The 25,973-nt window shown below is 36.2% G+C and overlaps 4 protein-coding genes across 4 annotated transcripts; 1 reads left to right on the plus strand and 3 right to left on the minus strand.

Annotated features, from left to right (window-relative positions):
• Positions 1 to 3,508: 3,508 nt before the first annotated feature.
• On the minus strand, positions 3,509 to 5,952 carry LOC140969038 (eukaryotic translation initiation factor 4B3-like). The gene is made up of 2 exons (XM_073430255.1): positions 4,812 to 5,952; positions 3,509 to 3,834 (listed from the first exon to the last, which is right to left on the minus strand). Exons 1-2 carry the CDS (start codon positions 5,864 to 5,866, stop codon positions 3,756 to 3,758), a joined length of 1,134 nt encoding a protein of 377 aa, XP_073286356.1. The 5' UTR covers positions 5,867 to 5,952; the 3' UTR covers positions 3,509 to 3,755.
• An 8,434-nt stretch (positions 5,953 to 14,386) lies between these two features.
• LOC140969048 (NADP-dependent D-sorbitol-6-phosphate dehydrogenase-like) lies at positions 14,387 to 17,161 on the plus strand. The gene is made up of 6 exons (XM_073430261.1): positions 14,387 to 14,559; positions 15,092 to 15,186; positions 15,277 to 15,394; positions 15,658 to 15,790; positions 16,464 to 16,683; positions 16,782 to 17,161. The coding sequence occupies exons 1-6, from the start codon at positions 14,427 to 14,429 to the stop codon at positions 17,010 to 17,012; spliced, it is 930 nt and encodes a 309-aa protein (XP_073286362.1). The 5' UTR covers positions 14,387 to 14,426; the 3' UTR covers positions 17,013 to 17,161.
• Positions 17,162 to 17,657: 496 nt separating this feature from the next.
• Positions 17,658 to 19,964, minus strand: LOC140959771 (polyprenal reductase 2-like). Its single transcript, XM_073417781.1, has 6 exons — positions 19,683 to 19,964; positions 19,054 to 19,403; positions 18,520 to 18,754; positions 18,229 to 18,327; positions 18,026 to 18,097; positions 17,658 to 17,931 (listed from the first exon to the last, which is right to left on the minus strand). Exons 1-6 carry the CDS (start codon positions 19,830 to 19,832, stop codon positions 17,827 to 17,829), a joined length of 1,011 nt encoding a protein of 336 aa, XP_073273882.1. The 5' UTR covers positions 19,833 to 19,964; the 3' UTR covers positions 17,658 to 17,826.
• Positions 19,965 to 20,513: 549 nt separating this feature from the next.
• Positions 20,514 to 22,904, minus strand: LOC140959776 (protein EIN6 ENHANCER). The gene is made up of 4 exons (XM_073417793.1): positions 22,718 to 22,904; positions 22,265 to 22,436; positions 21,132 to 21,199; positions 20,514 to 20,794 (listed from the first exon to the last, which is right to left on the minus strand). Exons 2-4 carry the CDS (start codon positions 22,434 to 22,436, stop codon positions 20,663 to 20,665), a joined length of 372 nt encoding a protein of 123 aa, XP_073273894.1. The 5' UTR covers positions 22,718 to 22,904; the 3' UTR covers positions 20,514 to 20,662.
• Positions 22,905 to 25,973: the final 3,069 nt, after the last annotated feature.

Here is a 25,973-nt window from a genome sequence, read left to right on the forward strand (position 1 = left end):
GTGAAAATTTCTCTAACTATCCAGACAAATATGTTGAAAATTTGTTCGTGTTTGGCTTCGTGCAAGCCCTTCACCCAATGAGATTGGCGAATGTTGGCTTCGCTCCGATCCATCGTCGGATACCTTCCAAGAACTTCCGACGTATACGGGCTCTAAGAAGACAACGAAAGTGGGTCCAAAGATCACTCACTTCTCAAATGATTTCAGTCAGTTCTCGATTAATTGTGATGTTATAGGCGAAATGTTAGTGACGGGAAACCAGAATGGACTTTGCGTGGCAAGGGCAAAGTAATATCAATTGACTACGTGATCACCACATACACGTGATGCCCATGCGGTGGTCCATTTAACTATTATGGAGACTTCTCATCCATACCCAAACAACATTTATGAGGCGGGTTCAGAGGCCGCCAAACATTATGAGTACCCTCAGCTCAGCTGGAACTCAAGAACTCTTGGACTTTGTGTCGAAGTTTGGGCCCAATTTTGTGTTCATTATGGAAGTTAAAGCTATTTAGAGAAATATCGATATTTTAAAAAATAAAATTGAGGTACAAAGGTATCTTCTTTGTGTAGGAGGAATTGCTTTATTTTGACAAGATCAACGGTTCCCTGGTGTTGTATCCGGGATTCCAATGACATCTTATCACAGTCTGAGAAACGAGGTGAATTCCTTCATCCGATTTCTCTCATAAGGTGAAACTTAGATTTAAAAAAGCAATCACTCGTTGTCGAGATAAACTTGGTAGTTTGAAGAGGTTTGCGATGATCACACAGATATGCTTATCATTGAAACCAAACAAAAGCTCGATTCCTTATTGGTGCAAGAGAAAATATTCTGGAAACAACGATCTAAGATTTTTTGGCTTCAGGCAGGGGATGCAAACTATAACTTTTCCACAATTATGCTTCCACTCACAGGCGCAATAATAATTTTGCTCAACTTCAAGATGACATGGGATATGAGCTTCACGAACCGATTTTGAATTATTTTCACGGTCTCTTTACTTCCAATGGTTTTGAAGAGCAACATATCTGAAAAAATATTCTATTCTTTTATTATTTTGTTAACTTGATATTATAAATTTAAGATTTTGTTTTTTTATATTATAAAATTTTGTTTGATTTAATTCTAGATGATAATATCTTGGTTGACTTGTTTCTAGATATTATAAGATTTAATTTTAATATGTAATTTATCTCTAAGATCTTGTATCCTTGTTTGAACGAGTTTTATGCATATTAAACTCTTGTTTCCATATTTGTAGGATTGATTTTATGGGAAGATAAGGTGACCAAGATATTGTTGTATATATACAGAATATTGAGATGAGAAGAGCACGACTGGAAGAGGAGAAGAGAGCTGCTGGAGTTTTCTGAAGATACACAAGTTCAGTATTGAAGAGTGTCGTGTGAAGATTTTGAGTGATTGATTCACATATATCGTGTTGCTGATTGGTGTTGACGACACTCAAGAACAACACTAACGCAGAGTGTTGATCGAAGAGTGGTTTCGTTTGGTTTTAAGCAATACGTTTTTATTTTATGCATCTAGTTTTTAGTATTGGTTTATTTTGATGCATTTTAATTTCTTGGAGTGTCAAAGAATTTTGCTTTGGTATTCTCATTAGTATTATTTTGGTGTAAATGATTTACATAATTTTCTAGTGATTTTTTTTTGCCATGAGACATTGCACAAGTATTCGTACTTGTGCATAATTTAAATTCGATGTCTATTTTTTTGTAAAATTTACGTGCATGTTAAATAATAAATTTCCGTTGCATGTTGTGTGCCCTGAACACAACACTAAATGATCAACATTCCCTTTTCAATATCCTTCCCCCACGTTACTAGATGTATCGACGATGATCATGAACAGTTTCTTTCTCTGCCCTTTTTTTAAGGAAGAGGTCCTGACAACTCTTCATTCCATGCACCCAGATAAATCCCTGGTCTAGACGGTTTAAATCCTAGGTTTTACCATAAATTTTGGGACGTCACGGGAACTCATGTCCAACAACTTGTCTTGCTTTCTTAAATCACGGTTTTTTGTCGGAGGGTCTAAATGATACACTCATTGTTCTTATCCCGAAAAAGAAACGACCATCAAGAGTTTCTGATCTTTGACCCATACCTTTATGTAATGTGCTATTCAAGATCGTGTCAAAGGTGCTCTCATATCGACTGAAAAGTGAGCTTAAATATATTGTTTCTCTTTTGGAAAGTTCATTTACACCAGGCCGCTTCATAACTGATAATGTTCTCATCGCTTTTGAAATTGGGCATTACTTGAAAAGAAAGAGACAAGGAAATAAAGGCGAGGCTGCTTTGAAACTTGATATGTCAAAAAGCATAAGATCGCCTCGAGTGGAAATTCCTGAAAAATATGATGCTTCAATTGGTATTCCATCAACAATGGGTCAACCTTATTATGCTTTTTCTCTCTTCAGTAAGATATATTCTGGTGAAAAATGGGGTATGAGATCGACCCCATCATTCCCCACCGTGGACTTAGTCAATGGGATCATCTTTCTCCTTATCTTTTCGTTATTTTTACTGAGAAATGGGTATGCAGAAGCACGTAGAGGCACACTCCATGGTGTTCAAGTAGCTCGCACAGAGCCATCAATATCTAATCTTTTTTCCCGTTGATGATAGCCTTTTATTCTTCAAGGAAACTGTTGAGGAATGTGCTTTAGTCAAATACTGTCTTCACAATAATGAGCTAGCATAAGGCCAGATTGTGAACTATGAGAAATCTTAGATATTCTTTAGGTCGAATGTGTCCTTGGAATTGAAAAATACAATCTATGAAAAGCTAGGGGTGGTCTATACTGATGGATAAATGGTGAGTGGTGAATGGAAAGATGTAGGTTTGACCCCGAAAGATACCAGAAGTTTTTAGAAGAGGAAGAACGTTGTTAGACTGGATCTCGATAAAACACATGCACGCGCAGCCGACACGGTTCGGTGCGGTCTCTTGATCATGTTAATCTTTGGACAATTTCCTCCCGTCTGCCGCGACTAATTTTGGTTTTTTTGGTGGTTGTTAAATATCGGGTGGCTTTAGGATCAAACTCGTCCAGTAACCATATGCTAGGCCCTTCGCACGCCTGAGATATTGGAATTCAAAACTTTGTTCGTTTGCCAGATCACAGTCTCAAATAATTTATAGTAAAAAACATTGATCTACTACATTGGGTTGGTAATTTTCTTTTCTTCGAACAGATTAATGAATCCTTGAATGAAAAATGGGTTATGAATGTCAATTAATTAACGCCACTCGTTGCACAACTTTCTTGAATTATTTTATCAATAGCAAACAATTTTTTGTTGCGAGTTTTACTCATCTCATAATCCTGAAGCTTAGTTTCCCTCCAAACAAGAATTTCTACAGCAGTTTTAAGGAGTCATAATTACAATTATAATCAGCAACAATTTCAGGGGTGAAATTCAAGTATTATGGGTGAAAATTCAATTTACAATTTGTATGAATTCTGAACAACATACACAACAGCCCAGACTCAAAATCAATAAAGAACACAATTTGAACTGAAGCAGATCAAATCTAAACAGTGTAAAGAACAATAAAACACTAAAAATCTATTCGTCTCTTACCAAAATTGATGTTATGACGTGTCTTGCAATTACATCCAACAATAGGACACCCAAAAAAATTTAAAATATAAAAAGCTCACAGATTCAAATATTATACCATATCTGAATGCTTTCTTCTGGCGTGACACCCGCTGGCTCAGAACATCCGAGCGTCTTCTCCTTCAGCATGTTCATTTTCAGATTTCTCAGTAGCTCCATTTGCAGATTTTTCATCTCTACATAAACAGTACTAATGTCAATGGACGATAGTTTATGAGTAAATATTTTAAGGTAGACAAAATGCGTACAAAGTTCAAGATGATATCACAAAAATCGCCTATTTTCGTCGAAAATCCGTGATGTCCATTTCGAAGCCAGCTATGATATTTCTTGCATATTGACGAGGACAACTTATTTTTGAATTATTTCGGAATCATCCAAATATGTGGACAACAAGAATCAAAGAAAATCCAGTACCGATGCACCGATAAGATCAATAAACAAGAACAATATGCAGATATGACAATATGCCGATCACCGCTCCTTTGTTTCATTAGCTAGGGGTAACTTTAATCAAACCATAATGGCTAGTTGAGAGTAATAACTTCATGCATTGAGTTGTACGATTGTTCCTATAAACCTACATCCGTGAGAGTATGGAGCATAGTTAATCCAGGATGAAATGGAGAAGAGTCTCATTCCTGCTATGAGAATACAAACAATAACAATGGAACCACTAACCCCAGCAATAAAAAACCCAAGACAAGAAAATTTTGTAGATAACGGAGTTCTACACATCGCTCACTCAAATGTCTTCTAAGCCGTGGTGCTGATAAATGCTTGCGCCAAAGGAGACCTGACAGGACCTAACCCCACCCACACACACACAGACACTAGCACTAAACATATTGAAACACCAATCATAACCAAGAAAACACAAACAAGTAAATCAACTTAACATGACCAAAATCCCATTATTTACAGAAAAGCGAGCGCACAGATAAAAAACACTGCAAAAGCTTTCAATCAGCAATACCAAAATTCGAAAATCTGATTATTTAACTGTTTCAATCAAGCTATTAATCAATATCCCAAAATAAGACAAAAGAATCAATTGCACCATCTAACATCTTAATACTATCCAGAATTAAAGTAAATTTGTAATGAAAAACGAAAAAATTAAAGTAAATTCATGACCAAATGCACCACCAACCTTTCCGGTCGAGAATCAACAGACTCCGGCTTTCTCCAAGCCGTCTCTCTCCCCTTTCCACTCCAAAAGCCCTTCTCCTTATCATCATCAGCTGCAACACCCTTGATCTTCGTGGATTCGAGCTTCTCCTCAATTTCATTCACATCCTGTCCCAATTCCTTTAACACCTCCTCCCTCGGCCTCGCCTCTCCGAAGGGATTATTCCCCTTGGGTTTTGCATCAATCTTAATCCCAGAACCCTTCTCCCCGTCATCCATTGGTAGTGTTCTTGGCTTCAAATTCAACCTCGGCCTACCACCACCTCCAATACTCTCCTCCTCTCGTTTACGCCCCCATGACTCGGAATCGACACCATTCGATTCAGAAACCCCTCTTCTTTCCCGCAAACTATCGAATGCTCCGCCAGCCTTCCTTCCCTCCCCCCAATTACTCGAATCTGATCCAAAGCTTCCTCTTTTCTCATACCTCCTCGTCTCCGATGGAACAAAACTCTTGTTTGCAGCCCAGTTATCGGAATCATCCGCTCGAGACAGTGAATCCGTGAAAAAACCACCTCTTTCCTTCCTCTCGAATCCATTATTCAGAGATGATTTCTTTCCTGTTGCCCAACTATCACTCTCGTCAGCCCTAGATGGCTCATATTCACGGCTCTGATCCCGATTGAAGCTTCCCTGTCGGCGCGGCTGCTCATCCCTGTAGCCGCCGTAAGATCTGAATCCACCCCCGAGCTTGTTCTGCTCGAGCTCTTCTGAAGAACGCTGACGCGGCCCCGTTGGGAGCAACAAGAGTTCATCAGGAGTGAAGCCCTTGGAAGCCTCGGATTTCGTCGTCTTAGCAGCACCATATGCGGAGAATTCTTGAAGGGATAGGGTCTGGGGTTTCTTCTTTTTGGTCTGCGTGGACGCGGCGGTGGCAAGGGAAGGAAAATCCACCGTATCGGCCCCTTTATTGCTGGAAACATCTTGATTGTGCTGCTGAAGGAGCCCCGCCTCGTTCTGCTCGGAATCCAAGGCCCACCCACCGGGTTTAGCCCACGCGCTCACTACCGCCGCCATGCCGCTTTCCTGTTTTTCTCTACTGCGTACGTCGCCAAATGTTTCGTCAAGATTTTATGGCGTCCGTTGAACGCAAGGAACGGCTTATATACCACGGGGTGTTGCAGTAATGTGTGATGGATGCTGATGAAATTAACGGTCCAGATTTTGTGTTTTTTTCCCTAAAATATAAAATTAATTTTTTGACAGATTACACTCTCAAATCAAATTAAAGTAATTATTTTGCACTCTTTTAAAGCTGAAATTTAATGAGCAAAAGAATTATATTTGATAAAAGAACATAAATTTGCTATCAGTCCACAGGGGAAATTTCTTCTCACCCACTCATTTATTTGTTCTGGCCTCCCTAAAAAAGGCAAAAACTTATATGAGACGGTCTCACGGATAATATTTTCTGAAATCTCTTATTTGGGTCATCCATGAAAAAATATTACTTTTTATGTTAAGAGTATTACTTTTCATTGTGAATATCAGTATGATTGACTCGTCTTACAAATAAAGATTCGTGAGACCGTCTCACAAAAAATCTACTCCCCAGAAAATGATTTGTTTACTACAAATTTCTCCGTCTCACAAGTAATCAATTTCACACAAGAAAAGCTGAGTGATCTTATGGGTTTTTGATTTAGTCAAAAGAACTACAATGCTTTGTCTTACCCGCCTGAAAATTCCATTTTTAAAATGTATTTTCGAGATTCCTTTTCACAATTCTTCGTTCTTAATTGATATCATTTCTTGAGAGATCGTTGGGTAAGATTTAATTTAATTTTATGATTTTGCTTCTTATTGTTTTATATTTATTTTTAAATTTTATTTGATCTATAATTATGACTACTCGCTTATGAGTTTACTGATGTTGCAATATCAAAACCATGTTGATGTAGCTGCACTGAAGATCATGTGAGTTCTATTTTTTTTATGGAAGTTGACTCCGAGGGCTAGCATCCATCAATCTCTCGGGGTTCATGGTAATGTAGACATACTATCTGTTCTTTTAAGACGACAAAATCTTTCCTCGTACTAGGGATGACGATGACGATGGCAATGGCAATAGCAATAGCATCTCCAATCCATACCTGTCTCGATTCCCTTTTTTGGTTCGAAGACTCCCCAAATCAGAACCCGCGAGAATCAAATCCCCATCCACATTACCGCTCCCATTCTCTTTCCAAAAATATTAATGGGACGGGATGGGACGGGACAGGGCCCCGAACCCGAACTTATTATCCCGTCCCGAAATTACAATTATTATTAATGATAATATTAATATCTATATTGTTATTAATATTTTCAAAAAATTAATATCATTATATTATTAATAATATTATTTTTGGGTAGGTTCGGAGATGGAGATAATATTCTCATACACGTCTTGAAATATTACGTTGATTCAAAAAAATCTCTGAACCCGAAAAAAGCAAAAATCCCATCCCCTTTACGGGTTTTTTTCCGCGGGTTTCGAATATGTGGAGAAAATTGCCATCCCTACCTCGCACAATGTGATGACTCTGAATCTGTGGAGAAAATTGTCATCTCTATTTCGCACGACGTGAGCTTACATCTGCGACCAATTTTTTTACCCAAATAATTTAGTGGAAGATGGTGTAACCGAGAATTTTGGAAGACGGTCTTCATTTTTTTATTAGTGATGCCCATGTAAATTAGGTGAGTTGGGTGGGCAATCTAGCGAACAAAGATGTGTACTTTCTCTGTGAAAGTTTTGGCCTTATGGGATGACCTGGGTTGGCCTAAAGGGATGAGCTCGGGTGGTCTGACATGATTTGGTGAGATGATCCTAGGTGGTCTGGCCTGGCCTAATGGATGATCCCGGGTGGTCTGGCCTGCCTTGGTGGGATGACCCCGGGTAGTCTGATCTGATCTCCCAAGTGGTCTAGCCTGGCTGATGTGATGACCTCGGGCGGTCTGACCTGGTCTCCAGGGTGGTTTGGTGTGTGAGTACCCTTGACAGGGTAACATGAGCTTGGGTCAGACGATCTGCACACGCTCAACAACAAAACGTCAGTGGGACGCAAGAAGAGTTTCCGGTATGGCTACTCTAACGCATAAATCAGTACAATGTTCACTAAGTAGAGAGATAATTTATTGAATGCACTAGAATGCAATATATCTTTCCCAAATGAGCAAACTTGGTTATTCATAAGGGGAGAAGATGACCTCGATTATAGTGCATATACAATGTTCCTGATTAGACATATGCCCAAACTATGTCCTCTGACGACTGCCCATGCCCTGTCCTCTGTCAATAGGCATGGCGACTCATACTATTCTGGTCTTTTCATGGGTACTGATTGTCATGCTAATGATGCATGGTGGCCCATACTGGTCTGGTCTTGTCATGGGCACTGATCGTCATGCTAATGATGCATGAAAATCCATACTGGTCGGGCGAGAGGACCCTGGTTGAGCTAGGTGAATCTTGGCTGGGCTAGATGAACCATGGCCTTGCTAGATGAACCTTGGCTAACTAATGATGCCCGGGCTCTACTCAATTTCCCAGGAGCAACTTGGAATCTGATCCTGCTTTTGGTCCTCCTTTCCTGCCCGAGTCCAAGGATGACCAGGGCCTTTCTAGGGTACCACCACTCTCTCCTTAAATAATCGGACTAGATTCATACTCGCTGTCCCGATTAGTCATGCTTGGACTCCGTCGGAAAGATAGTTAATTCTTACTTTCAGATTGACTCGTACAAATAAAAAATAGCAATTTGAAGAGGATGACATTATCCCTGCGAACATGGAAGGCTTCTCCAATCTGTACAAGGCCATTGAATCTTTCTTTGATGACGATGTGAGGTGACATTTTGCCTCAGCTCCTCCACTATACTTGTTTAGCTATCGATGAAAATATTCATTTTCTAAGTGTTGAAAAGTAACCGGATCTTGATGCCTCTCGCACTTTGATAAGATGTCGGGGCCTCATGTCTCTTGGACTTAGATAAGATGTCAGGGTCTCATATCTCCCGGACTTTGAATAAGATGCCAGAGCCTTATGTCTCCCCACTTAGATAAGGTGTTGGAGCCTCATATCTCCCGAACTTTGAATAAGTTTCCGGGACCTCATGTCTCCCGGTCTTAGATAAGGTGTCAAGGCTTCATGTCTCCCAGACTTTGAATAAGGTAAGGCCTCATGTCTCCTGGAATTAGATAAGGTGGCAGGACCTCGTGTCTCCCGGACTTTGAATAAGGTGCCCGTGCCTCATATATATCGGATTTTTAACTTTCCTACTTATCATACTATGTTAGTTTAATTAAAAATCAAATAACTAATCTGGAATTACTGAATCCGAATTCATTTATGGTAGAGTGAGATTTCTTAGTTGAGCTGAATTAAGTAACCAATATAGTTGCACGCTACTGAGTACATAGCCAAATGTCATTCCATGCCAATCTAGAAATAGCTGCCGAAATTTGAGCCCAAATGAAGAGCCATTAGTTAAAATATGAGTGTCAATCTGGTCAAGCTTATTTTAATGGAAATCGTATCTACGTTTATATATCTGATTTCTCACAGACGGCGCCAATGATGAAGGCAAGTAGATTGAGTGAGTTAGGTGGGCAATCTACCGAGCAGAGATGTGTACTTTCCCTGTGAAGATTTTGACATGATGGGATGAGTCCGGCCTGACCTGATGGGATGAGCTCGGGTGGTCTGGTCTGATTTGATCGGATGACCTTGGGAGGTCTGGTCTTGCCTGATTTGGTGGGATGGCCCCAGGTGGTCTGAACTGACCTGGCCTGATGGATATATGGATGGACCTTGTTAGTCGGTGGTCTGACTTGGTCTCCCGAGTGGTCTAGCCTGGCTAGTGGGATGACCCCGGGTGGTCTGGTCTGGTCTTCCGGGTGGTCTGACCTGAGAGTACCTTTGACAGGGTAAGATGAGCTTGGGTCAAACGATCTGCGGACACTCAACAACAAAATGTCAGTGGGCGCCAGAAGGGTTTCAGGCCTGGCCAATTCGACTCTTAAGTCAGTACAAGGTTTACTAAATAGAAATAGAATTTATTGAATACACTAGAATTCAATATATCTTTCCCAAATAAGCAAACCTGAATATTTATAGAGGAGAAAATGACATCGATTATAGTGCATATACACTTTTCCTTACTAGACATATGCCCATGCCATGTTCTCTGACAGCTGCTGCTCATGCCCTGTTCTATATCAATAGGTATGTCGACCTATACTGTTCTGGTCATGTCATAGGCACTGATTGTCATGCTAATGATGCATGGTGATCCATACTGGTCTTGTCTTGTTCTAGGCACTTATTGTTATGCTAATGATGCATGGTAACACATACTGGTCGGATGACCTGAACCCTGGTCGGGAGAGAGGACCCTGGTCAAGCTAGATGAATCTTGGCTGGGCTAGATGAACCCTCGCTAACTGATGATGCTCGGGATTTACTCAGTTTCTCGGGAGCAACTTGGAATCTAATCCTGTTTTCTATCCTCCTTTCCTGTTCGAGTCCAAAGATGTACAGGGCCTCTCTAGGGCAGAACCATTTATGTTTGATTAATTAATGCGGTTCATATGCATAATCTAGGACTAACATAATAGCGATTACGACTAACATAATCGCATGTCCTAATTGCGTAATTCTTTTTTGGAATGAAAGTGTGAGGTTATTCTCGTTGACAGGGTAGGTCAATCTCGCGGAGCAACACAAGATCATGGTGTTATTATTCTACCTCACATTGTATTTCAGGATAATTACTGCAACAATTTTCATCCCCATTTTTATTTGTGTATGAATATCACATTAATAATATGATATTTAGCAAAAAACATAAAATACATCATAGTGTTTGAAGTTTCAAGTTTTATATGCTTTAAAATATATACAAATTATTAGCTTTTAGCTAAGAAAATTACAGGGACACAAGATTATTGTGTTATATACCAACTCAAATGTATGTATTTGTATACCTAATATTTATGATACAATTCAATTATAATGTCAACCAAGAATCATCAAAAGTAAAATATTTTATTCTCATTTTTTTTCACTTTATAAAATTATTATTGTTATACCAAAAGTTAATTTGTTTTTCTCCGATGATTAGAAAAAAATCTCCGATGGTTGGAACTTATGCTTTTGTAGTTTGTTTTATAACAGATTTTGTCTGGTTATGGACTAAGTTTCTTATATGTTGTCGTTTGCTGAGAATTTATAGTTATATTTGTGGTTTATGTTGACTTGATGTCATTGACTTAATAGCGTGGATTGTAGATTATTGTGTTTGTAGAAGATGTTAAGCACTTCGATAATATATCTTTGTGTTTAGTGTTACTTATCTGTGCAATGTGATGTTTGGGTAATATGTGTTCTTGTCTATTGAGTAATATATGTTTGATCTCAGTAGTAGGTTTATTAAATGACCAATACAAGTCCAAGTTCTTCCAGCAAAATTGAGTTTACATATTGAAAAGTTGTTTATATGATATTTGAGTAGTAAAATTGACAAATTGGATATATGGTATTCATACAATACATGATGCATTTTATCATAGAATTTGAAAATAGTAGAATATTTATACAATTTGATATGTTGTCGATCAATCTGGGTATTCGTAGAATGTCGTTAAGGTACTGGTCCGAGGTGTTGTAGGTAAAATTTCATTGAAATTAGATATAAATGAGACCAGTCTCGGTACTGGTTTAAGGGAACATCTCAAAACACTTTTCTAGATTGAAAATTGAATTTAAAATCATAATATATGAAATTAAGGAACATAAATTTGATACTATGTATAAAATATGCACCTAATATACAGACATTAAATACTCGATGCTTTCACAAAAGTACATTAAATTGATAAATATATGAGTATGTCTCTTGTGAGACGGTCTCACGAATTTTTATCTGTGAGACGAGTCAACCCCACCGATATTCACAATAAAAAATATTACTCTTAGTATAAAAAGTAATATTTTTTCATGGATGACCAAAATAAGATATCCATCTCACGAAATACGACCCGTGAGACCGTCTCACACAAGTTTTTCCCTAAATTTATACTCTATTTGCAACAATTCGTGCATGTTTTTTTAATGCGATGATTTCCCCAAGTGCAGCGGCTGTGACGAAGACATGGCAGTGTTGTGATGGTGACAGGTGGTGGATGAATTTTCTTGTTCAAAACAAGAAGGTGGCCGAATTTTGATTGAAAAAGGAAAGAAAAAATGTTTAGCATCAATGTTATCTCATATTAATAAATAGCATGGATAAGGTAGAATCATAATATGATTCTCACTATAAGATTTGATCATAATATCAATTTTTGATATTATGTATTTATTTAGTCTAGAATCTAGACTTAATAAATCTACATGTATCATCTACAATTTTATTTAGAATCTTATTTAGATCATATACAATCTTAATTTAGAATATTATCTAGATCGTTCTTTGAGTAGTTGTGTAACTTATATTCGCTTAAAATCGTCTCTTGTTATATATGTTCCACAAATGAAATACTCAACTATTTATAGTCTTGAGTCGTCTTTTTGTTTATGCAGACATCCTTCTGACGGCAGTACGATGTATCAGACTGTTATGCGTCGACTGTTCTGCTCAGGTACGAAATGTCAGTTTGTCTACTGAGATTCAAACTGCAACTAATGACGTGACCAACTGATCAGGAGTCAAACTGATCGACTGATCAGTTCAGCTGGTCTTATAATTGGTAATCAGTTCTAATTTATGTCCTTTCAGTCTGAACGCTCTATTAACATCGTTTTGAGTATTTTAGTTCTGCTTATATCAGTTCTGCGAATAACTCATTCAGTTCTGATATCGATCAATTTGTCAATCTCCGAATCATCAGTTTTAAGACTTACTTATATTTTTGAGAACTTTAGTTTATTTACTTCAGTTCTACTTAGTCTATTTCAGTCTGATAAGTCTTCTTCAGTTCTAAGATCAGTTATGTGCTATCATTTCGATCACTGTTGTGTTCGGGTTTTCAATTCGATTACTGATTGGATTGTCAAACTCCGAAACTTATTATTGCTCAACACGAATTGTAAGGACTAATGTTGTACAACCATAACCGCAAATTTATTCATTCGATAAATGATAAGTACTTGAAAAATCCAAGAGAGAGTAATCATATGAGCACTTATAATGTATGATCGAACATCTTCATGTCTGTACCAATGAAATGTGCTATACAACATCACAAATGCTAGTCTCGAGCTCAAGTGACCTTTATATTTATTTTATGCAGTTGAATCGTCTAGGATTATTTTTAAAATATGCAGGAACTTTTAAATTTGTTTCATGATCATCATCATATGTACGACAATATCATAACAAATCATATTTAAAGTATTTATCTATGCATTTATATGAATATTCATATAAAATAAAATATTATTAAAATAAAGACCGTTTGTAACATAAGAATTAATAAAGCCTAAACTTTAAGTTGGTTTGTTGAACTCCTACTCTAATAAATAAAGAAACAACAACAATAGAAAGAACACTCCTTTTCAATATTTAATTTTTCAGGTTCTTGACCGATACATTATTGCTACTATTCTCAAGCACAGCACTTGATTTAAACCATGAGAACCGGCCTGATAGGTCGGAGTCAGTTGAGCATAGGGATGTAAATGAACCAAACCGTTTGTGAGCTATTCGAAACTCGATTCGATAAAAGCTCGTTTGAGCTCGTTTAATGAGGCTCGTTAAGATAAACAAACCAAACTCAAGCTTGACAGTATTCGGCTTGTTAGCTCGTGAACATGTTCGTTGGTAAGTTCATGAGTAATCTTTTAGATGAAAATAAGAATAATTTTGATATTTATTTTATTGATTTTGTATATTGTTTATGAAATATATAGAAAAATCTATTAAATTTATTTATTATAATAAATTTACAAATTTAAATAAGAATAATTTATTTTCTTTAAATATATAATTTACTTTTTAATTAATTTAATGAAATTTTAAATGTATAATTCATATTTATTAAGTTTGTTTAGGCTCGATAAAGGTTTGAATAAGCTCGTGAGCCATGCATATATTCGTTAAATAAAGCTCGAGCTCGGCTCGATTATAAACGAGCCAAGCTCAAACATTCAAGAGTTCGGCTCGGCTCGGCTCGGCTCGACTCGATTACATCCCTAGTTGAGCATGTTTATATTTGATAGAAATTTGTCCTTCACAGAGAAGGCAGAACGCTCACTTCTCTTCAACTTAAAAACTAACACGTCATTTGTTTATCTCTTGGAGATGATCAGTGTATCTATAACACATACTTTTTACAATTTTTAATGAAATTCTTATTTCGTTAAAAAAAAAAAAGCAATCATGCCACTATCATCTTCGTGAACTGAACACCACAAACGGGCCATTTTGGTCCAAGGAAAGGACCATTTGACCCAAACGATACTGGACTGGCCCATACTAAACAATAACGAAAATTGGATCGAAGGCAAAACAAACGACATGCCATAAATGACCCCAACCAGTTTCTTCACTAAAACCAAGTTAAGCATATAGAAAGGAAACGAAGCTCTGTGAAAATGGTGATTACGTTGAACAGTGGCTTCAAAATGCCGATTATCGGACTAGGCGTCTGGCGTATGGAGGAGAAGGACATAAAGAATCTGCTGTTCCGTGCTATTAAGACTGGTTACCGTCACTTTGATTGTGCTGGTATGTTGTGATGTTATTTTTTGTGTATACACTAGGAATCTGTCCTTTAGTTGGTTTCGATTTGGGTTTTGCACCTTCAACTCCTTAATCTTCATTTTGGTGGGTGGATTTTTGAGCTTGGCAAAAAACATAGCCTTTTATGGTATCTTGATCCAGTTATCCACCAATTGCTGTGACTGACCTGTTTTTAATATTTTTGAAGATTTATTTTAGTTCGAGTCAGTTGAAAAGTAAGTATTCAACTGCCCATAATTTTTCAAGATTAATTAATGGTGTAGTCTGGAGTGGTGCATACGATGCTTTAAGTTTTTGGGGAAAAAATTCTAACTGTCGGAATTTTTTTTTTTTTGGACTGATGTATTTAATCTTTGTACTGAAACATGAGAAATTTGTTATGAATGGACATCATTCACCTTCTGTGATTACTTCACTATTCCTTTGGATTCATTCGATTAGCTCCCAAATCATGTTGTACTTTTCCTTTCACGATTTCATTAAATTAATATCTTTTATTGTCGGTACCTGATCGCAGCGGACTACAAAAATGAAGCAGAAGTTGGGAATGCACTTGCCGAAGCTTTTCATCAAGGACTTGTGAAGAGGGAGGATCTTTTCATAACTACCAAGGCTAGTCACCGTGGAACTCCATTTATGATCATTCCATACATAGCCTTCTTGAAATTGGCGTAAATCAAAAACTTGTGTAATTGCTTGCAGCTTTGGAATTCGGATCATGGCCATGTCATTGAGGCCTGCAAGGACAGCCTTAAGAAATTACGCCTAGAGTATCTAGATTTGTACCTTGTTCATTTCCCCGTTGCTATTAGGCATACGGGTATGTTTTGCATCTGTGATACTGTATCCACTGTCTGTATTTGTAGCGTGGTTGGATTTTTGTTATATTTGGCTAGATATTCACAGATTAGCTCTTGCATTCAGTTTTAATCGAAGAAATAGGCGGTGCTTGGAAGGATGTGTTCATTGTGATTACAACTGTTTGAAGTTGTTGGTTTTTGTGATGCATTGCAAGCTGTTAAACCTTTTTACATTTAGTTTATCACCGAGTGCTTTTTCATCCCCGTACTGGCATTGATGCAGGAGTTGGCACGACTGATAGTGCTTTGGGAGAGGATGGTGTGTTGGACATAGATACCACAGTGTCATTGGAGACCACATGGCATGCCATGGAAGATTTAGTATCGATGGGTTTAGTGCGGAGCATTGGGATCAGGTAAGTCTGATATAATCCTTTTCCATGATGTCTGTCTTTAGTTGGTTTAAGGCTAATCTTTAGGAAGTAACGAATTTCTTCAACAAAATATGTCGTTTTCATCTATTTTTGACATGATATGGTAATGTTAGCGGAGCAGTAACCAAATTCAATAGTATCACAATTTTTTTATGTACTAAAAAGTTGTGCTTTTTTTAAGTTACTCTGTACCAATAGACATAATCCGGGCAATGATGGAAATTCAATGATTAAAATTTATGCCAAGTTTTTTCCCCTTGTGAATTTTTATGAACTAATAGAAATAAAAAAAAACTATTGTTTAATAAATAATTATCTGCTGATGTTCAAGGAAATACAAACATATAGTCCACGATCTCAGAAGATTTATTATTTTTTAGCAATTACTTCTGTCATAATGATTTGTAGAAGTGTCTCTGATCTTCTGCTGATTTATGGTTCCCATCCACTAATAAATGCATAGGAAATCTCCCAGCGTAGTGGAATTCTGGGAAAATTTGCACCATGGCAATGAACAGAAAATGTCTATCTAATTAAAATTTCGTTGCCCTTTATTTATATGAGTAAATCCTAAAATGTAAATATCACGTTAACGTTATATTTACTTTTGTAATCAAACATTTTGTTGCAATGCCTTTGATCATCATTTGTGCAGCAACTATGACATATATCTAACACGAGACTTCTTAGCCTATGCCAAATTGAAGCCTGCAGTGAATCAGATTGAAACACATCCTTACTTCCAACGAGATTCTCTTGTTAAGTTCTGCCAGAAACACGGTGTCTGTGTTACAGCGCACACCCCTCTTGGAGGCGCTGCAGCTAACACCGAATTGTTTGGTTCGGTATCATGTTTGGACGACTCAGTTCTTAAAGTACTTCTATCTATACTTTACCTTATTTTAACATTGCACAACTCGTTTTTATCCACCAGTTGATTTAATAACTTCTCAATTCTGCTTCTATATATCAGGGTCTTGCCAAGAAGTATAATAAGACCGTGGCTCAGATTGCTCTTCGTTGGGGTATTCAAAGACACACAGTTGTCATACCTAAATCATCAAAACCTGATAGATTGGAAGAGAATTTTCAAGTATTCGACTTCGAGATTGCCAAAGAAGACATGGAACTGATCAAGAGTGTGGATCGCGGCTATCGAACCAATCAACCTGCCAAATTTTGGGGTATAGATTTGTATGCATGAGTTGAATTTGTAATCGATATTCTACCATCTTGATCTCGTAAAAATAAAATATATTGAGATTGTTGAGCAAGTTCATAAACCAGATGTGTTTCACTCCTGAAAGACATTATCTTTCATGTTTATAGTGTTATTGGTGTATGTTGGCATTATGAGAGTGTGTGTTGAATTGATAGAATATCAAGTAATAAAACATGTTCTTCCATTCTATTCTAGCTTTGATATATGCAATCTTTAGATTTATTTTGTGAACTTGTATTTCAGTCATGTATTTCACACTCCTTTCGTTTTACTGTTCTTGTAAAAATTATCCAATCGGTGACTTGAGACCTAGCAAAATACCAATTCAACTGATTACCTCGTATTAAAGAGATTAAATTCTTTTAATGAACAGCCTAGTTTGATCTCCACTTGGAAGTTAAACGTTTTCTAGATCACCGTGCATGAATTCTCATGTTTAGACCTTAATCTTTGGCCAGAGATTTGAATGAACATTATAAGCTAACACTATTGTTTCGAAGCTATAAAATTTGATTTCTTTCAGAGAAAAAATCTCAGAGTTTGATTCTTTTAAATAGCAATAACAAATGATGAGAGAACTTCTCATAAATCAAATATGTTGATGCATTAATACTTTAGCTAAAAGAATTGCAATCGTAAAATCTTCAAGTAGTCATTTGCTCAACAGCCGGAAGGCACATACATTAATCCATATAGCATACAAGAAAATACAATACAATATATCGCCGACTCAACATCGCACAAGAAAGTACATAAACATGTATACAAAAGTACATATACAGGGTAATAGTAAACATTAGTAAATAAAAGGAATGATCGCATGACGGTTTTTAGGATAATTATCAAATTTATGAAGATACCACTTCTGGGTTTCAGCTGCAGCCAAGGCAAGATTTGACACCTGCAAAATTTAAACACGACAAAGCAAAAATTTGCGATCAGATGTGGCCGAAGTGTACAGTGCGTTATTTGTTCAAGGTCCTTGAATGACATACCACAAACCCAAAGAGTAACCATATTGTAACATCAGAAAACCCACTGGCAATCACAAGTCCACCATATATAACCTATATAAGAAAAAGTAAAGAGTTATAAGTAAATAGAGCCTCCATAGCCAAAAGGAGCATTTTTCAGTATTTGGATGCAAAATTGTTTTCCAGAAAGGCAATAAGGTTCCTACTATAGAAGAATGTCATACAATTTCAGCCAGATAATGCGCGGATGAAACATAATCAAACCAGTCCCCGTGAGGGATTGCATAGTCATTAACTTGTTCATCGTTCTCCCTTAATGATCCCTGCGTTTTTTAAGGACAGAAGAAAATACGGTAAGCTCTCGGCACGTGAGTAAACTGGTATTTTGTTCATGTCAGATATAAGTAAAAGCAAGCATAAAAATATAGTTAATTTGCAGCTTGTGCATGTACTGAATTTCGTTAGATACCATAGAACCGATACACGTGGTAATTAATAGCATTACAGAAACTTACTAGAATGGCGTGGCAACGATACTGATGAATCCAACCAAAGGAGAAAACAGCAGCACCAAGCCATGCATACCATTTAAGTTGCCAGAGAGGATTCACATGTCCCCATACATCATATTCTGCGATTTTCATTCTATCCTTCCCTTTGACAACAAACTCTGCACCTAATTTTGTAACAAAGTGCAGAACCTCTAAGGCGTACTTGGAGCAAAGGGACAGTGGAGCTGCTGTATAGAAACTTGTCAGAAAAAAGAAGTAATCAGATGAGGCTGAAATCAGCATGGCGTTCATTTTAATAAAGCAGTAAAGTTCAGTTTTTTGACATAATCCAACAAGAAAGCGCCAGAGTAATGAAAGCAAATAAGTTCTAGAAACTCGACAGGTATTTGCTTACTGAACTTGGAATAAATAAACGAATTTACCGCGCATTAACATACATGTCAATAGCTCTACAAATAAAGTTGAGCAAAGACAAACCAAAGACACGACACTATCTAAAAAACAAAAGGAAAAAAGAAAAAAAAAGTCAATACTTACAATAGTCCTGTCAGATAGGCAAAAATATGCATTCGAGCTGAAGGACTGTACTTAAACACGTATATGGATTCAAAAAGACGCCGCAATACTTGAGCTTCCATCAACAAAAGCAAAAACACAGATTTCCAAATCATATACTTGCTTTTCTTCAGAGATGAACTCCCGTCATGAAACCAAAAATCATGAGAAACTCCCGTCAAGTGACTGACTATACTGGAATATAGTAATGGCTGAGAAACTCTTGGCGCAGTTCTGTACGCATACATCCACGTGGAAACGAGCAGGAATGTAGTCCATATAACCGCCAATATGTAAAAATGACAAAAGTATTTCTGAGGAACCGTGAATTTCTGAAATGGAAAAAAAAAATTTGATGGCAAAGATTATATTTATACAATTATGTGTCCAAAAAATACATCTTTTAACAATCAATAAAAAATTGTAGCAGTGAAAGACAACAAAGCCCATTAAACAAACATCACCACCAACAAAAAGCATCAAAATACTCAACCACAATACTGAAAACATAATAAAAAACAAAAGAAAAAAAAAATCACTTCAACATAAGCTCAAGCGGATCAATTAACGGAAACAGAAACAAAATCAATCAACCCCAAAAAATTACTCACTTGGGAAGAAGATTGCATAATCTTTCCACGCTTAGCGAGCCCTAGCACAAAATTGTGCAAAGCATTGATTTTGGAAGAAGGTATGAAGGCGATTAAAATGGGAAGAATCCCAGCAATCCACGCAGCACGAAGCAGAGAAGCGAGAATCATCGTCGAAGAAGATAATTGAAAATAATTTAGGGTAAACGCATTGGAAATTGAATGGATGACCGATTGACTGCGAATGATTGCGGGGAGTGAGGTTCTGGAATGTGTATAGAAAACACCATTAATGGAGTTATGGACTTTTGAAACTCCGTAAAAGCGGGGAAATAAAAGTGGTGTAAAAACGTGTTCACTCAATAGCACTTTTTCTATAACCACGGTTTTTTTACTTTTGAAAAAATTCAAATATCACATATTAAATATTTTTAAGTGTTTTTTAGGATTAATAACCCAAGAAAATATTATTTTTATTTTCTTCCAAACGATTTTCAAATAAAAAATTCTCCACTCAAATACACTCGTCATTTCGAAAGTTGGAGTTGTATTAAAAATATAAGTAACTTCTACATCAAGATACTTTGATAAATTGCAATTAAAGTCAGAACTTACACGACCAACTTATAATTTGATATAGAATATTGGATTTTTTTCGAATTTCGAATCGAATTCTTATCGAGCTAATAAAACTTAAAACCTGATTAAAAATTTAAGAGAATTTAAGGATATTCAATTTGACTCGATTTATCAATATCTTAAGGACCGAGCCAAGTAAATCCGACCCGCTTACGCAATTATTTTATAATTTTCAGAAAATTACGCTCCTCTGTTTGTGTTCAACGCAATGAAGAAAACAGAGCACGTGTAGATTTTGCATATATTGAATTTTTCACCATCAATAGTACACGTAGATACAGGATCCAATCTGACATGCTCCAGTTCAGACAACAAGAGAGAAATTTCTACAAAGAAGAATATATTTCTCTAGTTATACAGTTCTACCTCAGGACAATGGCAGCATTTCTGAGAGCCAAATAACGCTGCACATAATCATTTGGAAGCGATCTTATCAGCTTGAACACTTCGGTATTGGCGTAGCGAAGCTTGGTTCTTGGATCAAAGTAAGGTGCCTGGTGACAGAACAGCATTTCATACTTGATTTTGATAGTCATCAAAATATCAAATAGTAAGGCAGTAAAAATTTTTGTGAAGCCGATATAGAGTTGTAGAAACCTATATGATTCTAACTAAGCACGGGTATGTACCAGTGCCTATCTAATGCAGGAACACGCATCCAAACATCATAAATGGTATGTGAATAAAAAAAATAAAGAGGCTAAAATAAAACTGGAAATCACTTCCCGATAGAACACCAATATTCATGCACAATGCATTACCACCGGAAATAGATTTCTTTATCCCTTGATAAACAGAGAATACGACACAAAAAAAAAAAAGAAAACTAACCTCAAATCCAGTTATATCGCAAATTCTTTTGCATGGATGCATAGATGGTGGTGACTCGATGTTGACATCTGCAGATAATACCCAGAACGAAAAAGAAAATCACCACAAATCCACAAAACAAAATGTTGAGCCGAAAATGCAACACTAATAAATTATCGAATATTTCATTTTGAGACCCACAATACATGGTAGAAATGGGTTTTTAACGATGTTGCTTAACACGAAATTAAAAGGTGTGGATATCAGGTATATCAATTTTGGACTCCAAGAATACCTCAGGATGCAATCTGGCAGAATTGGAATTTGGAACTCATTCTAATATAATTTATTTTAGCAAATATAATGTAGACATGTTACAAAATTGATGCAACAAAAAAAGGAGGAAAAATAAAAACAAAGGCGACCAGACCAGCTCATAAATAAAAATTGATCATTTAGTTTCCTAAGGAAACAAGAATAGATGATAGTTTTTTCCAAAGAAAAAAAGGTTCTTCATCTGCTATGCCAAATGGTTTATTTGATACTTCTCATCAAAGTCACACACCCAATTATTTCAGCATTATGTCCATTCAAATAGCCATGCTTCGGCAATAAATACAGAGATATGTGATCATGAAGATGAATGTATAAAGCTGGTTCAAGGAAACCTCTCCACCAACTTGAGAATAGTCAAACACCCAAAGCATAGCCAACACCCAAAGCAACAAAAGACATTTTAGAATGCTTTCGTTTTTAACCCCACTGCTTTGCCAAATATTTGATGCAGTCTTGAGATGAAATCTAAAGATTTGATTAATGAATTAAGTACTAATATATTGTCTTCCCTATTAGTTTACCATGATTATCAAACAATCCTTTATGGGCTAGGAATATCAATGGATTTGTAGTCTGCTAGCATCATCAAACATCAGGCACAATCAAAAAAGAATAAATTCAAAGTATTGAAGTTTGATGTAGCTAAATGTTCGGTCAAATTATGCATATTTATGCAAAGCTCGTATTCATATTAATGCATTTTCCAAATGTCATTACACAAAGCAACTGCAATTTCACATATGATCAATGAAGCTAAAACCATACCGAAGAAAGATGATTGAAATGAGCTGATTAGAACACAAGTGCACAGAACTTACAATTTGGTTCATGGGGGGGATAATTTTGGTAATTCTCAGCGGGAATAATCTGCTTGAGATGCTTCCATCTTGCTTTGGTTTGCCCCTTCGGGTATTTTTCATAAACTTGAATCTTCTTAAACTTCATGTGAGTGGGCAATACCAATTCTGCTTCCACCACTTCCTGCTCCATCTACAAAAAGGATTCATGTTGAACTAATTCCTAAGTACATGAAACTACACTAAATCAAATCGCAAAACAATAAAATTTTCACACTTCTTAATACTAGCTCAATCATCAAAATTTTATATCAAAAAAAATATTATGGTTCTTGCCGAAAAAAAATTGTATATGGTCGAAAATTATAACGAAAAAAACGGATTCGCCAATCCACCACTAAAATTCGGTATCATAATTCTCAGTTTTAGAATTTAAAGAACAAAAAACAAAAATTATGAAGATAAACAACTTACAAAGTTATAACAGAAAATATGTATCTCTGATTAAATTGCAGAACATTAAATTCACGGTATGCAGCTAAAACAGGAGCCCAATCACAAGAATATTAGGGTTAGGGTTCCTGAACTTGAGAGTCTTCCTGCACCCAGCGGGAAGTGCGTGAGCTAAAACTACAAATCGACCATCAGACCATGTTGTTGGGCCTACCTGGGCTTTAGTCCATTGATATTGAACCAACGAAATGGGCCTTAACTTTGCAGACTACAAATAGCAACACGCATTTTAACGTTTCAAAAATTTTGAATGTGAACAATAGTAAAATTAAAGTTATGGATTAAAAAAAAATGTTATTGACTAAAAATTTAATTATTGCATTTAAATACCTAAATTATAATTGTCAGCTTCTTATCAAAGCTAATTCAAGTTGATTAACTAAATGTTTTGCATAAAGTTATGCAGTTATATAAGTGATTAAATTTATTGGATGTTTTTTTCCCGACGAGATCATTAAATTTATAGATTGTGAAGAAGTGAAAAAATTCATAAGTGGATAATGTTTGAAGATAAGAGTAAATTTTTTTAATTTATTTAAAATAGAGTGTTTGGTAAATAAATTATTCTGATACTATTTTTTTTAAATAAATTACAAAAAATATTCTTATTAAAGTCTTTGCAAAAGATATAGTTTGATGATGTATTGTNTCCTTCGAAACACCAGCGGAAAACTTGAATAAAGTTATACAACCATATAGAACTAGCATCTGGAAAACTCTAAAGAATTAACAATTAAACCAATTCCTGATAGGAACTCCTCCTGTCTGCTCCTCCTGATCTGTCCAACCTGAGACATGTCCCGTAGAATAGGGTGTCCAAGATGAAAGTAAGGACGCTAGCGACAAATCGTCAAGTACATAATGTACGAGTATATAAACCTATCTGTGCATGCATGAACATGAATTGATAATTAGAGATTAAAATGGAAACTCGTGCTCAAATAAAAAAAAAGGCGCAGAGAACATGCAGTCTCGTCGTAGATCGTACCTCTGGGAGCCTCTCATACTTCAAACAGACGCGAAATTACAAAGTCCTGGGTCACATAGCATGTTGTCCCATCGGATCTAATGCCAACTACTCAATCGTCTACAAGAAAGGGCTGAGCGGCCCTACTGAACTGGCTATCTCAAAGATATAAGATCGACATGATATGCAAATGTTGCATGATATCATGACATAAAACATGTATCATAAATCATATGACTAGTAAAATGCAACACATAAGCATATATGTTTAGCTAGATATGTCAGTCAGTACTCACGTACCTCTACACTACTATGGGGTAACATGAATGTCTACTTGTTGATCCTAGACATTATAACCCAAAAACTGCATTACTTTATAATCATGCTTTATAACTTAAGTATTATCCCTCCAGTATAGCTAAGGCCCTCAGAACGTACATTCGTACATCGACAACCATTTGGGGTTGATAGCCTCATATTTCAGCCCTCAAGTCGCCGCCTACTCCACGAGCCTTTGGGGAGACACATACATTCCATCTTCGTGTTGGTCATGTAACAATAACGTTGCAAAATGTTCAGTTGGTATGTGATCTAAATATTAATGAAATTATTTTCATCGATGTTGATTAGACTTTTATGCTACATGTATGGCAAGATAATTGTGCTGAATGGTTGAGTTTTCTGCTACATATAAATCATTACATATGTAACAAATTGGTACTGATCAATATTGTAGATCAAGCTTGATTAACGAAAATAGCTCAAATTTATAAATGAAGCAGTATACTCGTTGTCTGGCATTGATGATTATTGGAGAATGTATGTCACCTGATTCGGATGGTTTTTCAATAAATTTGATGTACTTACATCTTCTATGAGACATTAATCAGCTTTCTAAATTCATTTGGGAAGTGTTGTACTAGCATTTATCTATAGTGAACTGTGTATCGCATCAATTATCGTTAAAGGTGAAATAGCATGACCAATTTTCATTTTATAGATATCTATTAAGAAATTATTTATTATTTCCAAATATTTTTTTGTTTATTGCACAATTATTATCATGTCTAATTATGTATTATTGATGTAGGTTTGAGCAATGTCTAGAATTACTTTTATTTGTCAGGATCCATTTGGCAAAATTCCGGATGACGATTATCACAATTATCAAATCCTTTCATTCCCTCCATTTGGCGAAAGGTAATATTTATAAATTGTGAATTAAACACATTATTGTATGTCGATTGTAAATATATCGCAAAAAAGTTTGTTCATGCATGTGAAAATGTTATTTCGCGTAAACCCATACTACTAACCACTCAGTAAGTGAGATTCGTGACTTGTTGGATAAGATGGAACTCAACCAAATAATTATCAAGAAATCAAATATAATTTCAAGTTAGATATGCATAGAATTTGGCATTTTAGTTAAGCTTTTTTCATTCATTGTAGTTTAAATGAATGCTATATTCTCATGAATTTGACAAAGAATACTAGCGTTCGGCATGCCCACGTATATGTTTCAAAATTTGATGGGAACGACTTTCATAAATATACCCAACAAGGACGGTGAAACTATAATTGAGTTGAACATCATAAAAATAATATAGATGCATGCGAGGATTGTGACAATTTTATTGTTGAGGGTGAGCCGACAACCAAAAATACGGGCATAACACATAAGTACGCGATGTGGCATGATAAAATAATTTGTTATTTGATAACCTTATTTGATCTACAAGCATGACATGGATATAGATCTGGTGATGCAAATTTTAGATGTATTATGGTAAGATTGTTATAATCTATTTTTTTATTCTAGTTGATTCTTTTATTTATAATTATTTTCATTTTTCCAGAGAATCGATGCAGAAGTATTGAGAAGTTTTTTTTGTGGACTTGTTTACAAGATCAGCTTCGTGAGACATTGGAGTATGCTATTACAGAAACTATACAAACTGGCGAGAGACTGTGTAATACTTGATAGAACATCAGAGCTACATAGATTTCAAGAGTCATCTCATTCTCAACCCGTCTAACGGCGGAAGCCCAACACCCTGCCAAGTGGTGGGCAGGGTTACGAGCTCTGGTCCGCCTGCTAACTCGTTATGACGCAGAAAGTGCATGCATGCTACATATACTTAAATTTCACTAATTCACTGGGATTCTTGAGTATCTAAGTGATGCCTCATCAATATGATGACAATTATTTTCATGGGCCCTGCGTCGCCCATATTTTTATGTGCAAGT

Source organism: Primulina huaijiensis, chromosome 2, assembly GCF_012295235.1.
Source record: "Primulina huaijiensis isolate GDHJ02 chromosome 2, ASM1229523v2, whole genome shotgun sequence".
Classification (NCBI taxonomy): Eukaryota; Viridiplantae; Streptophyta; class Magnoliopsida; order Lamiales; family Gesneriaceae; genus Primulina; species Primulina huaijiensis.

What these genes read in the sequence shown, in the direction of transcription:
- LOC140969038 (XM_073430255.1), bottom strand. Translation starts at nt 5,866, where the DNA reads ATGGCGGCGGTAGTGAGCGCGTGGGCTAAACCCGGTGGGTGGGCCTTG. An exon ending in GTTGATTCTCGACCGGAAAG is followed by an intron (nt 3,835 to 4,811) that starts GTTGGTGGTGCA and finishes CTGTTTATGTAG; the next exon opens with AGATGAAAAATCTGCAAATG.
- LOC140969048 (XM_073430261.1), top strand. Translation starts at nt 14,427, where the DNA reads ATGGTGATTACGTTGAACAGTGGCTTCAAAATGCCGATTATCGGACTA. An exon ending in ATCTTTTCATAACTACCAAG is followed by an intron (nt 15,187 to 15,276) that starts GCTAGTCACCGT and finishes AATTGCTTGCAG; the next exon opens with CTTTGGAATTCGGATCATGG. An exon ending in CGTTGCTATTAGGCATACGG is followed by an intron (nt 15,395 to 15,657) that starts GTATGTTTTGCA and finishes GCATTGATGCAG; the next exon opens with GAGTTGGCACGACTGATAGT.
- LOC140959771 (XM_073417781.1), bottom strand. Translation starts at nt 19,832, where the DNA reads ATGATTCTCGCTTCTCTGCTTCGTGCTGCGTGGATTGCTGGGATTCTT. An exon ending in ATCGTTGCCACGCCATTCTA is followed by an intron (nt 18,328 to 18,519) that starts GTAAGTTTCTGT and finishes TAAAAAACGCAG; the next exon opens with GGATCATTAAGGGAGAACGA. An exon ending in CGCATTATCTGGCTGAAATT is followed by an intron (nt 18,098 to 18,228) that starts GTATGACATTCT and finishes TTTCTTATATAG; the next exon opens with GTTATATATGGTGGACTTGT.
- LOC140959776 (XM_073417793.1), bottom strand. Translation starts at nt 22,436, where the DNA reads ATGGAGCAGGAAGTGGTGGAAGCAGAATTGGTATTGCCCACTCACATG. An exon ending in TCCCCCCCATGAACCAAATT is followed by an intron (nt 21,200 to 22,264) that starts GTAAGTTCTGTG and finishes TATTATCTGCAG; the next exon opens with ATGTCAACATCGAGTCACCA. An exon ending in GCGATATAACTGGATTTGAG is followed by an intron (nt 20,795 to 21,131) that starts GTTAGTTTTCTT and finishes TTCTGTCACCAG; the next exon opens with GCACCTTACTTTGATCCAAG.